The sequence below is a fragment of the Eulemur rufifrons genome, chromosome 19, assembly GCF_041146395.1.
Source record: "Eulemur rufifrons isolate Redbay chromosome 19, OSU_ERuf_1, whole genome shotgun sequence".
In the NCBI taxonomy this organism is placed as follows: domain Eukaryota; kingdom Metazoa; phylum Chordata; class Mammalia; order Primates; family Lemuridae; genus Eulemur; species Eulemur rufifrons.
Window position 1 is genome coordinate 45,671,863 of NC_091001.1, and position 14,470 is coordinate 45,686,332.

Genomic DNA, 14,470 nt, shown 5'->3' on the forward strand with positions numbered 1-14,470 from the left:
GTTTCTGAGGAATGGTAGCAATAGCTAGAATTTATTTTTTCTATTGTTTTTAAACATTTTTATTTCAAAATATTAGGGGGTACAAGTGTTCTTGTTGCATGGATGAATTTTATAATGCTGAAGTCAGGGCTTTTAGTTTGCCCATCACCAGAATAGTGTGCACTGTACCCGCTAGAACTTATTCGAGCCCTCCTTTACCATTCCTTAGAAATATCTTTTCAAGTCTTAGCTGACTTAATCGTCATAACAGGATTATGAAGTAATCTCTGTAAAATATGTACTATTACTATCCACATTTTTAGATGAATAAAAAAATGTAGACAGGTAATGTAACTTGTAGGGTCTCTGTAATCGAATGAGGTTAAAATAAATACACAAGTAACTTCAAGGCAGAAAAGTCCATTAAAAAGTACGGAATGCTAAAATAATTTAGGAGAGGGAAAAAAACAGCACATCCGGTTGGGACGACTTGTAGGGGAGGGGGGTGGCTTTTGGCTGGTCTTAAGGTAATTTTCTTAGGAAGGGATGAAGTTAGGGGTAGTAAATGGGCATCCTAAATGGAGAGAATTGTATGAAGGCAGGAAAATAGAGCACACGGTTGGAAAACAGTTTTGCTTAACATAATGCCATATAAAGGAATAGTAGAAAGTGCAGCTCAAACTTAAGGTTGGGTCAGTGACAGAGAACCTGACTTGCTTCTGTAAGTGAAGGGACTGTGATTCCTGGCATGAATCAGGGTCCACTCCACAGACAAGGAAAGGGAATTCTTTGAAGCTAAACATCTTCCTCAGGGAAATTCTAAACTCCTCTATTGTTTATAACATAGGCAATCACCTTCTATTTTACATGAGTCATTACTAAATATTGAGAGAAAAATTGAATTGAGAAAAAAACTATAAGTACCCACTTTTAGAGGGGTACTAGAAAACCAATTATTACCATACACACTTTTTTTTTTTACATAAAATGTGCAGCATACAGCAAAAGATAACCAGACACAAAAGGAAATTAGATTGATAGGTTAAAAACATCAAACAAGAAAAACTGACCTGCAAAGGCATCAGATGAAGTTTGGATACATTCTACATCATGGCTGGACCTTGAAAACAATATGCTAAGTGAAATAAGCCAGACTCAAAAGGACAAATATTGTATGTTTCTACTTATATAAAATATCTAGAATAGGCAATTTTATAGAGACAGATAGTAGAGGTTATCAGTGACCCAGAGAAGGGGAAATGGGGAGTTACTGCTTAATGGTTACAGAATTTCTTTTTGGGGTGATGGAAAAGTTTGGAAACAGATAATGGTGATGGTTGCACAATAGTATGAATGTAACTATTACCACTGAATTGTACACTTAAAAATGGTTGAAATGGCAAATTTATGTCATATATATTTTATCAAAATAAAAAAAGAAAACAGCTGCCATGTTAAGATGGTGGAATGGTTTCAGTTACTGTACTAACTAGGTGCAGTACCTTGTGGGTATATGCTATAAATCAGCGGTCAGCAGTATATGGTGCTTTTCTCCCATAGCCAGGATTTACGGGGTCTGGGAACCAAGGGGATGGAAATAGGAGTAGTTTCTCTCCACATTATCCCCAGTGAGGCCCTAGAAAAAGTTCTGCTTCCTATCCACGCTACTTTGGGCTCTGCTGATTTAGAGAAGGATTTTTCAACCTTTGCATGTTGTTATTTTGATCTTGATAATTCTCTGCTACAGGGGACAGACAGTCTTGTGCATGTAGGATGTTTAGCAGCATCCATGGCCTCTACCACTAGATGTCAGTAGCTCCTGCTTCCCAGTTGTGGCAACCAAAAATGCTTCCAGACATTGCCAAAGTCCTCTGGGGGCAAAATCGTCCCCAATTGAGAACCACTGGTCTAGAGTTATCAATTCCAAAAGCAGGAATAATTCTATCAAGGGACATGACAATGGCTCCTTTAAGCTTGAATTTGAGACTATGATTTGGCCACTTAGGGCTCCTCAAACCAGTGAATTAACAGGTAAAGAAGGGATTTATTGTATTGGCAGGGGTGATTAATCCTATCAAGTTATCCTAACTAAACAATGAGGTTAAGGAAGAATATGTCTAGAATGCAGGAGATTTCCTGGGGAAGCAGGGCTAAGTAATCCTATATACTATGATTAAAGTCAATAAAAAACACCACCACCACAGGCAGCACTACAAGTGCCCCAAACCCTTCAGGAATGAAGGTTTGGGTTACCCACCAAGCAAGGAGCCAAGACCAGATGAGGGCAAAGAGAACATGGCAAAGGAGAGAGGCAGAAGATAGTTATACAAATACCAACTACAACCACATGACCAGTAGCAAAAATGCTTGTGATAAGGCCAGGTGCGGTGGCTCACGCCTGTAATCCTAGCACTCTGGGAGGCAGAGGCGGGTGGATCACTTGAGGTCAGGAGATTGAGACCAGCCTGAGCAAGAGTGAGACCCCTGTCTCTACTAAAAATAGAAAGAAATTAGCTGGACAACTAAAAATATATAGAAAAAAAAATTAGCCAGGCATGGTGGCGCATGCCTGTAGTCCCAGCTACTCGGGAGGCTGAGGCAGGAGGATTGCTTAAGCCCAGGAGTTTGAGGTTGCTGTGAGCTAGGCTGATGCCACGGCACTCTAGCCTGGGCAACAGAGCAAGACTCTGTCTCAAAAAAAAAAAAATGCTTGTAATAGTTATGCATATTTCATCCTTAATTTGATATAAATGTATATATGTATGTGTGTGGAGGTTATATATATATGTGTGTCTGTGTGTGTGTGTATATATATATATAAAAAACCTTCCCCTCTACCATTTAACACAAGTTAGTAGTTAACTTTTATTTCATTAAGTTATAGAATGTGAAAGGAGGTGTGTGACTGAGCTAAAAGAAGGATTAGAAGAATGAATATCACCCAAAGGTAGAAAAGGGACTTTTTATTTGTGGGGGTGGGGGGAATGAGTTGGCATGTTTTTTGGTTGAATGTGGGATAGTTGCATTATGTTAGACAGAGGCATGACTTTGTTATTGCCTTTATCTGGAAGCTAAGTTTGGGTTAAAGAAGTATTTATAGGTGCCTAGTTGAAAGGTATATATTTGGTGATTTTGTAATATGTCATTTTGGCTAATTGAACTGTATTTTCAAGGATTCCTCTTCTGCATGCTTCTAGTTAGGTAGGGTAGTCCATAAGAGAGATTTTGCAAAAATTTGAAAGGTGGAAGTGAAACAGCAGCCACATTGTTTTTTACATTCAAGGGATCAATTAAGGGGCAGCAGAAGCTGTTGCAACTAATGCATATTGCCATTTGTCTGATGGTTCACCTTACTGATATGGAACAACAGCCAGACTTGCAGCTGATACACCTCAGCCCAGAACCTTCTTCAGATTCTCAAAATTCTGGGCCAAGTATATACTTATCTCCGTGACAAAGGGCACAAGATTATCCTGTACAAAATCTACATCATAAAAGTTGAACAGGGTCAGAAACTAATATAGGTTCTGGTTTGTCATCAGGGATTCCAGTTTGTCCTCACTCTTCCCCTACTTTACATCCAACTTCCCTTCCTGAATACCTGGTTTGTAGATCTTACGCTCCAACATCAGATAAAAGCTTTGCAAACTGTTCTAAACAGCTCCCACAATTGCATAAGGTCAAACCCCTTGAAATCTATCTATCTATCTATCTATCTTCTAGTGATTCTGCTTCTCTGATAAGATTCTGAGTAATAAAATGGCTGTAACAGAAGACTAGACAGGGTAGAAGAGAAAATCAGTGAATTGGAACACAAATCAGAAGAAATTATTCAGAGTATATCATAGAGAGACTGCTGCCCCAAATAAGGGAAGCTACAAAAGAGATTATTAGAAACACAAATAATATATTAAAACATCTAACATAATAATAATCATAAGAAGAGAAGAAAAAGAGAACGAAGAAGAGGAAATATTTGAAAAGAAGAGGCTAAGACTTTTCCAAAACTAATAAATCATATCAATTCACAGATCAGGACATTAAAAAAATACCACAAAGAATAATGAAAAGAAATACACACCAAAACATATCATACTGAAACAGCAGAAAAGCAGAGAAAAATTTTAAAACAGGCACAGAAAAAATTTAGAAGATTACTTTCAAAATAGGGACAATTAGACTGCCAGCTGCTTTCACAAACAGCAGTAAGGGAATGCAGAAGACAATGAAATATCATCAATAAATTAAAAGAAAATAAAACTTTCAAACTAGAATTCTATATCTTGAAACAATATTATTAAAAAATAGAGGTGAGCTATAAAACATTTTTAGGAAAACAAAAAGAGGTCACTATGAGTAAATTATTTAGGAGATTCATTCTTTAGAATGAATTCAGAAATTAGAAAGAATGGATCTGATAGCAGAAAATCTGAGATGAAAGGTTTGAGTAGCAAGAAATAATGGAGAATGAAGAAAGTGGTAATTCTAAATGAATATTTACTAAATAAAACAATATTACTAATATATTTTGGGATTTAAAAATATACAGTGGGATTTCTGGTTCTGGGTAAGATAGAATAAGCACCTTATATCCCCTGAATATAGATATACATAGATAGAATGCATGGAACAATTATTTGAAGACTCTGGAAAATAATTAAAGCAGGTGTATTGGTGATTAAGACCAGAATTCAAAGTACCACTGAACTGGTAGTAAGTTTGCTATTTTCTTTTTCCTCTGGTCCTCCTGCCACTTGGCCCCAGATATAGGCACAACTTCAAAAGTATGCAGAAGTGGGGATTAACTGAAGCTCCAGTTTTCTGGTTGGACAACAACAAGAACAACAACAAAGAAATAAAAATAAAGCTCCAGGGAACTAGAAAATTTCTAGGATATCATATTGAGGAAGGAGCTTGAAAAAGTGACTGCATAAATTTCTGAACTCCTGGGCTTATCACTGAGTTGTGCAGGCCTGGATCTGATCCTAATCAGGATACCAAAGACTTTTGAGAGCTGAATAGATATAACTCATCCAGGTCTTAGACTGACCACTGGGTAGTGCACATCCAAAACAGATTCAAAGAGCATTTCCAATTGAACAGGCACTGTAGCCACAGTATGGAGAAGTGGGTTAGAATTTCAAGCCTGAACCTAATCAGGTCTATTACCTGCAAATAAATAAATAAATAAATAAACAAACATTCTGCATAGGATTTAAATAAGATCCAGGGTCTCATAATATAATATTCAGAATGTCTAGGATACAATTAGAACTTATTTGACATACAAAGAACCATGAAAATCTCAAATTGAATGGGAAAAGACAATCAACGGATGCCAAAGCTGTGATGAATTGTATGTTGGAATAATCTGAAAGACTTTGAAACAGCTATTTTAAAAATGCTATACTAAATGCTCTTGAAACAAATGGAAAAATTAGAACATCTCAGAAAAGAAAGACAAGACATAGAAAAGAACCAAATGGAATTTTCAAAACTGAAAGATACAAAAACTAAAATTAAAAACTCATGAATATTCAAAGACACAATAAATAAATTAAAATGGAACACCCCTAAAATAGAAAAGCAGAAAAGGAAAACTAGAAGAACAAAAAGAGAATGAAGAGAAAAAAATTTAAAAGGTAGATCTGAAATCAAACACATTAATAGTTACATTGAATGTAAACAGGCTAAACTTACCAAATATTAATAAAACAAAGAGACTGTCAGAGTGAATAAATATGATCCAGCTATATGCTCTCCAAGAAATTCACTTGAAATATAATGACATAGGTAGGTTAAAAGTAAAAGGCCAGCTGGTGCTATGGCTCATGCCTACAATCCCAGTAACTGGGGAGGCTAAGCCAGGAAGATTGCTTGAGGGCAGGAGTTGGAGACCAGCCTGGGCAACATAGAAAGACCCCATCTCTAAAAATAACAGAAAAAAAAATTACCCAGTCATGGTATCACACACCTGTAGTCCTGGCTACTTGGGATGCTAAGGTGGAAGGATCCCTTGAGCCCAGGAGTTCAAGGCTGCAGTGAGCTATGATTGCACCACTGCTCTCCACACACCAGCTTAGGTGACAGAGCAAGATCCTATTTCTAAAAAAAAGAAAGAAAGAAAAAAGTTAGGAAAAGATATACTATACAAACACTAAACCAAATAAAGCTGGAGTGATTATATTAATATCAAACAAAGTGGACTTCAGAGATAAGAATGGATGTTACATAATTATAAAAGGTAAATTTACCAAAGACATAATAATCCTAAACATGCATGCACAAAATATACAAAGCACATGGAACATTCACCAACTATGTACTGGGTTATAAAGTAAACCTTAACAATGTAAGGCTGGTGGCAGGCACCCCCCCCCTTCCCTAATGAAAAAAGAAGAAGCCCCTCCTATTCCTCAATACCTGCCCTAAAGCTGAAACAAAGAAATTCCTCACTCTTCCCGCCGAAACCTTCCCTCCAGAGACACTCCCAACCCCCAGCCCTAAAAACATATATAAACCCACTCAGACTTCTGGGTGGGGCGGCTTCTCTGGTACCACTCCATGGGTCCCGTGAAGCTCGCCTGGGTCCCTCTCTTGGGACTCGTTACCCCCACCCGGGAGTGCCCCAATAAAGCCTCTTTACTTATCCCTTTCAACTCTGCTCATCTTTCTTTCTCTGGCGCCGGCCACTCCAAACAACCTTACAAAGGTTACAGAGTTGAAATTATATAAAATATGTTCTCTAACTATAATGGAACTACACAAGAAATCAATAATAGATAACAGAAAAATCTCCAAATACTTGGAAATTAAACAGTATACCTTTAAAAAATCTATGGGTCAAAGAAGTACTCACAAGTAAATTAGAAAATATTTTGAACTGCATGAAAATTAAAATGTGACATAAAATTTGTGGAATACTGATAAAGCAGGTATATGAGAATTTCAAGATCATAACACATATCAGAAAAGAAGAAAGATTTCAAATCAATAACTTCAGCTTCCACCTTAAGAAATTAGAAAAACTAGAGAAGGAAGGATATATTAAAGGGCAGAAATCAGCACAACTGAAAAGAAAAAGGAGAGAAGATACAAATTACCAATCAGCAATGAAAGAGGGGATTTCACTATAGATTCCACAGACAACAAAAAGGGCTGTTAAGTCAGTATTTAAAAAAACTCTACATACATAAATTTGACAACTTAGATTAAACAGTCAAATTCCTCACACACCACAATCTATGAACACCCATCTAAGGTAAAATACATAATCTTAACAGAACAATAACTATTGAGGAAATTAAACTCATAACATAAAACCTTCCAAAATAAGAAATCTCAAGGCCCAGATGGTTTTTCTGGGGAACTCTACCAAATGTTTAAAGAAAAAATACCAATTTTACATGATCTTATACAAAAAATAGAAAAGGAAGGAATACTTTCTAAATGATTTTATGAGATCAACATTAACCCAATTCCAAAAACAGACAAAGACAAAGAAAGAAAACAGCAGACCAATATAGAATATAGATTTTAAAATCTTCAATAAAAAATACCAAATATTTAGAAATTCATCTATAAAAGATAAAATACACACACACACACACACACACACACACAGGACACCTACAGGAAAAATTATAAAATTGTGTTGAGATATGAGTGCCAAATAAATGGAGAGATATTACATATTTATAATATGAAAGACATTATGCAATTGTCAGTTCTTTCCAAATTGACCTATAGATTTAACATAATGCTGATAAAAATCTCAAGATTTATTCATGGAACTTTATAACTCTGAGATTTATATAAAATTCCAAGTAGCTATTTTTAAACTATACATTAAGAGTACAGGATTAAACATAGCCAGTATACCCATTGGATGTTTTCCATTCTGAGGTCACCAGGGGACAAGCACAAGAGAAGGGACACCTCCATATTTCCTTAAGATGGAGCCTGCCAACTGTATCTTAATCCTGTTTGGAGGCAACATTTTAAAAGTACCTTTTCAAAGACATAGCTAATGTCTGGTGCTTGTATTTTTGGTTTGTGTGTGTGTGTTTAAAACTTTCCAGTGATGTGAATACACTGAGTGTTCATTTGTAACCTCAAAGTGTATTGTACAGGGAATTTTTTTTTTTTTTCCAAATTCAATCTAACTCTAAGCCCCCATTCTGGTAGGCAGGCAGAAAATACATTTGTGGCTAGGGTTCCCTCCCCCTGCCTAGGGCCCCATATGCATTTAGGAAGTTGACAAGCTACCAGGAAGGCTGGGGGAAAGGCCCCCAAATCTTCATCTAAGACGATCACCTAGGAGATCCTTTTTGTCAAAGCCTGACCAGTCTCTCTGAATATTCAGTGATCTGCTTCTCCTGTGTCACATTGTTGCACTGTAATTGGTGCCAATATTGGAGCCCTGGTATGTTATTCTTACCTGTCTGGGACAAAACAAGGGAAATGAAATGAATTTTTCTTAAAGCTAAACATATCTAATTTAAAGGAATTGGTTTTTCAATAAGTATATCCTTTCTACTTTCTTGATGTTAAAATGTCTTTTATGAAATAACCATGATAAGGTTTTTTAAAACATCCTTATTTGGCAAAATAAAGTGTTGCCACCTTTATATCTGTTATAATTTTTGTGTGCATTGGGAGTGGAGATTGTTGTTAAAGAGAAACAAAAGTGAACATTAGCTAAAGCGGTGAAAATCAACTTTATTCAGTAATTACTGACAGCAGGGAAAAGAGCTGAGCTTTATTTCAATTTGTGCAGCAGTAATAGGGCATTTTAAAGAAAGAATGAAGGAGGGGGAGAGAGCGGGGGCTAAAGAAAAAAATTACAAAGTGTTGGTCAGTATAAACGTGATTAGACCAGCTGTGTAGGCTAGATGGAAATTATCACCAAAGTTAGGATTCTGTCCTCCCACAGACACTGGGAGAGAAGCCCTAACATTCCAGATGATTACATTTCAAAAGAATGGCTTTCAGGGTCCTTGAGAAAGACACTCCTGAATTATAGGGGATACATATGCATCTTAAATGGACAGACGAAGGATCATGAAATTTTTGGTAAATGCTTTAAGACTGCGGTCTCCAACCCCCCCCCCCCCGCCCCCCGCCGGGCTGCAGACCCGTACCAGTCTGCAGAGCTCCGCCTGTCACCCTCTCCTCCCCTCCCGTGGAAAAATGGTCTTCCATCAAATTGGGGGTGGGGGGCGCACAACACGGGGTGAGCAGTGGTGAGCTAGCAAAGCTTCATCTGTATTTACATCTGCTCCCTATGGTTGGCATCGCTGCCTGAGCTCCGCCTCCACTTCCCCCGCCCCCGAAAATTGTCTTCCATGAAACCGCTCCCTGGTGCCAAAAAGGTTGGGGACCGCTTCTCTAAGAAAGGGAGGCCAAGGGCCTATGGTCAGGTGTTGGCTGGGACAAACAGTAAATTCTGGCAGCATTGAGCTTTCCAGGCAGGCATTTTCATTAGAGATGGGATTGGCAGTGTTGGGGTCATCCTAGGGACACAACCTATGCTGCTACAAGCCTTGCTAGAGTTTGGTCATCTCTTAGTGCAGAGGTTTGGAGGGGATTGTTATGGGACAAGAGTTCTGCCCTTCTCGGGATTCACATGTCATTGTTAGGTAAAATCTGTTAGGCTGAAAATTAACGATCTACTGAGGCAATTAAAGACAGGGTGAGAAATGTTGGGCTTAGTCTTTAACTGGAAAAAAAAAAAAAAAAAAAAAAGCATTTTGTGTAACAGGACTCTAACCACTTTCTAGATTGTAAAAACTCATAGCGTCAAAAGAGCTCCACAGCGCTCACCCGCACATACCTCCTTTTCTGTTACCTAAGAAAAAAGACCAGGACCTGATGCCATATTTTAGCATCAGACTTCCTAAATGATGCATGCTAAGGGTTAGGGAAGGAGGCTTTTCATCCAGAGAGAACTACATTGTTCCACACTATAGCAAACCAAAGACCTTAAAGATCTGAAAGAGATCCTGAGGCCTCAAGATACAGGGGAGAAGGAAAACAGAAGTGCAAGAAAGAACAGCAACTGTTTACCTCAAATGCCTTCAGATAACCTCAAAGAAACTGGCTACCCAAATTAGCTACAGTAAGGCTAAATTAAGTAAAATAATTGCAATAAAGACAAAGTCCTGAGATTCTAATGTAACTCCAAAAGTTAACATAGTTCTTCCAGACAAAATTGATCTTTTGGAAAATTTCCCAGAAATGTATTAATATTATATGGCAAACCGTGGAGAATGCCTGCAGTTTTTCTTTCTTTTTTTTTTTTTTTGCTGGTCAAGTGAAGTTTCTATCATCTTACTGTTCTGTCACTGGCTGCATTCATCTTAAAAAAAATTGTGACTTTTCTTCCTTTCAAAAAATTTTACATTTCAAATTTAATATACTGGTTGCAATTGCTTCTGAATACATTCCATTTATCCATTAGCAAAATTTGTTATTAAGCAAAGACAAATGAAGTCAGATATTTGGGATTACCCATTAAGTCCACCATTTTAATAAAAAACAAGGAACTTTCCTTCGGAACTAAGTAATGTATTAACTAGGCCAAAACATCTGACTTGTCACTTAAAAATTATTTCTAAAGGCCACTTTCATTAAGTGTAAAGGAATGTAATACCTAATTGTTATTTGTAAAAATACATACATTTTACATATAAAAATATAATTACAAAATAATGTAACGTTTATATAACTAGTCTAATAGCTACATTTATTATCAAGTAAAAATTGGGAAGATAAATTTAGTATTAAGTATCAGAAAGAGTTGCATGGCAAGCTATTCCTTAAAACGCGATTCTGAGAACTAAACATTCCAAGAACAGACGCTACAACTGTGAAGGAGATATCTCCATTATTTCAAGAACTTTTTTTTTTGTTAAAGACGACTCTATAGACGCGTTATCACCCCACATCGGCTAATGGTTTTTGGGGACGTTTGGTGCGTCTAGAACTGCTCATGTCTTGGGAGGCTGGCGTCTTGAGGGGAAACCGCGGCCCACGCCAGGCCGGGCCCAGCGACTCCGGTGGACCTAGCGGGCCCCGTGGGCCATCTCCCCCTCCTAAAACCACTCAAGGCACCACCCGGCCGCGTCTCTTGCCGCCCATCCCCGCTACCAGGATGCCGCCTCCGCCGCTGCACCGGGATGCGTGGAGACCCGCCCCTGAAGGTGATTGACGGGCAGCCTCCTCCAATGGTCAACGCGCTCGGCCCCGGCGGGCTGGGCAAGGGCCGCGGCTCGCGGAGGAATCTCTCTTGCCCTTTAGTCCCGGGCAAGGTGTTGCGGCCGGCGCCATTTTCTCGAGCCGCCTGTCTCGGGTGCCGCCATGTTGGTGAGGAGAAATCACCGTTACGGCCACTGTCCAAATCCCCGCGTCGCTGCACGCCGCCCGCCCGCCCGCTCCCACGCCACAGCCACCGGCGGCGAATAGAGACTAGAGCGGCAGCGCCGGCAGCGTGGGGCCGTTGCCCAGTGTTTGCAGTTAGAACCCCATCTCTCTGGCGTGGTTGTTAATAGACTGGAAAGTCTGTGTCTGTGTCGCTCACTAGTAACCGTGAGTTTTTACCACTTCGTCACCTGTCGGCGGCGGCCGGGAGCAGGTACCCGCAGGCGGCGCAGGGGTCCTCCCCGCGCCCCGCCGCCGCCGGCCTCGCAGACCTGCCCTCCAGCCCCGCCCCGTTCTTGACCAAACATGACAGACTCTGAACATGCAGGGCACGACAGGTCGGGAACCCTTCTTGTCTGTCTTTCTGTCGGATGAGAGGAGGGGTCTGGGGCGGCGGGAGCGGGCCGGGGCCGGGCGCCTCCTGCATGACTTAGACGTCTCTGTGTGGCTCCATCAGTTCCATGACGCGCACCCTTATGTAAACCTCAGCATCGCGGCCGCGGGGGAGGTCGGCCCGGCCGCGCCCGCCTCCCCGAGCCGGGGTCGCTGCTCGCCGGCGCCGGCCCCGCCCCCGGCCGGGCACGTACGAGCCCCCCGCCCCCGGGCGGGCTCCGTCGGCGCCGGGCGCCTCTCCGCGTGCGGGCGCGGTGCTGCGGGCCAGCGCCTCCCGGTCCGGGAGCTGGTGTTCACCGCCGAGTAGGACCGGCCAGGATTTTCAGTAACCGGTCGTTTGATGTTTGACTGCTACCCAAGAACACCTCTAAAAATAAACATGTTTGGATTTTAGGGAATTTTTAAGCCACCCCAAAAGGCCATGTGTTATATACAGTCCTACCCCTTGGAATTTGAAATGGCAAGTTTTAAGTTAAATGTTAACACAAAGTATTTAGACTTTGCAAACCTTAGTGTAGCACAGTGTTCTAAAGTAAAAACTCCATGGATTATTCAGTCTAAGCCAATTTTCTAGATACTGTGTATCACTTGAACCTCTAAGTGAGATTCTGATACTTTACTTTCACTCTGTGCCTTTGGAGGCACATTCTTGGTTCTATTCAACAGTTTGGGGGCGTTTACTTTAGCATACTTAATTTTGGTTAAGTCTCAAATTTTCATTCATATCTATCTTAATCATTAAAAAGGGGGCCTTCATTCATTAAAATTAATGAAACAAAATTCATTGTATCTGATTCTTATTTAGGATTTTCATTTGGAAATCTAGGACCTCACAATTACTCCTTTGCGAATAGAAGTAATCAAAAGTATACATTGTACACCAAACTGTATACAAATTGCTCAAGTTTTATCTGTGGAGTAATGTGATTTCTTTTGGGGAAAGCATTCCACTCCTTTGCGAAATAGAAGTAATCAAAAGTATACATTGTACCCTAAACTGTATACAAATTGCTCAAGTTTTATCTGTGGAGTAATGTGATCTCTTTTTGGGAAAGCATTCCAAGCATTTTTTTTAACCCAGAAGCAAAAATCACAAACAAAGCTGAAATTTGAAATATCTAAATATCTGGCAATCTTGAGAGGGATAAAAGTGGTATTTCAACAACTTTGGTACTGTAATAAGAAAAGTAGATCCTCAGAAGGCAAGTTAAACATGGAGTAATTTTTAGAAAGTAAAATATACTCTTAAAAATTATAGGTCATGTGCTTGCACTTGACCCATTTTTCGTGGTTTTTATGTTAAAACTTTTATTAAAAAGAAAATTCTTGGAATGAGTTAATTAATACTTTGAGACGTTTGTTTCTCACTCTGAATATCTGTGGACAAGTCAACCATGAGGTTTTGCTAGCATAGCGTAAAATTCTTCCTTTTATATGGAAGAAGGAAATCTGTTCTCATCTGTTAGTGCATAGAGTAACTTCAACATGTAGAACTTTGTATTGTATATGATGTAAAACCCATATCACCAATTCCAGTATCAAAATAATTTTGCTAGTAAGGAACTGTGATGCCAGATATTTAGTCTATTTTTATTTAAAATTACGACTAAGAAACATTTTCTAGTGATTTCTGAAACAAAAAGTTTAGCTCCACTTTAACTTACCCAATTGTTAAGTGGCAGTGTGGTTCAGAGGTGAAAAGAGATGGTATATCTTTTTCACATTTTTTTTTGTCAACCCAAATGAAAAACAAACTACATCAAAAAACCAAATGGACTAGGAGTCAGGAGAAATGGTTCTAGCTCTGGTTTTGTCACCACCTAGCTTTGTGAACTTGAGCAAGTCTAGTTTCTTAATTGGTAAGAGGCTTCTATGAGAAATTTTCAAGTTCTACAAGATCAATGGTTCTCAACTTTCCCTGGGGAGCTTTTTTTTTTTTTTTTTTTTAAAAATATTGATCCTATGTCCATTGGTCTGGACCTCAGCCTGTGTTTTAAGAGTTCTAAAAGCTCCCCAGGTAAGTCTAATATGTGCCAAATTGAGAACCACTGTACTAAATCAGTGTTTTCCCAATTTTAGCTAATCATCAGAAGTCACTTTGAGGTAGAGTTTTGCCCTGCCCAGAGGACCTGAATCAGAATCTCCAGGGGAAGGTTGTGGTAATTGTATTTTTCATAGGCTCCCTGGATGATTCTTAAGAATTTGGGGAAAAATGGACTAATCTGTGGGCTCCCCAAATATTCTGTTTTTCCATATTATAGCTATATTATACTGTAATAAAAGTTTCTGCGAATTAAGTGGAGAAAAGTATATGAAACTTGGTATATGGAGCTAGGCATTGTCTCAGGGATATTCTTTTTTTGACATTTTTGAAAATTAAGGTGTATTGTGTGTGCAGGAAAACAATGAAATCTATGATTAATATTTACAACTACCTTGATTTTATACAAATTGAAATGGTACTTTTTAAAAATATCCATTTGATGTACTTTCCTTTAAATATTTTCATGCGTGGATTTTAAAAATATCCATTTGATGTACTTTCCTTTAAATATTTTCATGCGTGGAGTTAAAACATATTTTTATAAAGTCTTAATATAAAATGTGTAAATAAACTTGTGGCTATGTAGAATGTCATAGAAGACTTCTGCATAAGCTCGGAGCTTAGTTTCTAAAG

The 14,470-nt window shown here is 39.0% G+C and overlaps 1 protein-coding gene across 1 annotated transcript in view; it reads left to right on the forward strand.

The window, feature by feature from the left end:
* Positions 1 to 11,372: 11,372 nt before the first annotated feature.
* ZC3H6 (zinc finger CCCH-type containing 6) overlaps positions 11,373 to 14,470 on the forward strand; it is a 50,966-nt gene continuing 47,868 nt past the window's right edge. The window contains exon 1 of the mRNA XM_069494271.1: positions 11,373 to 11,738. Coding sequence (XP_069350372.1) covers positions 11,707 to 11,738 — 32 coding nt within the window. The 5' untranslated portion in view covers positions 11,373 to 11,706. The remainder of the gene's footprint in view (positions 11,739 to 14,470) is intronic.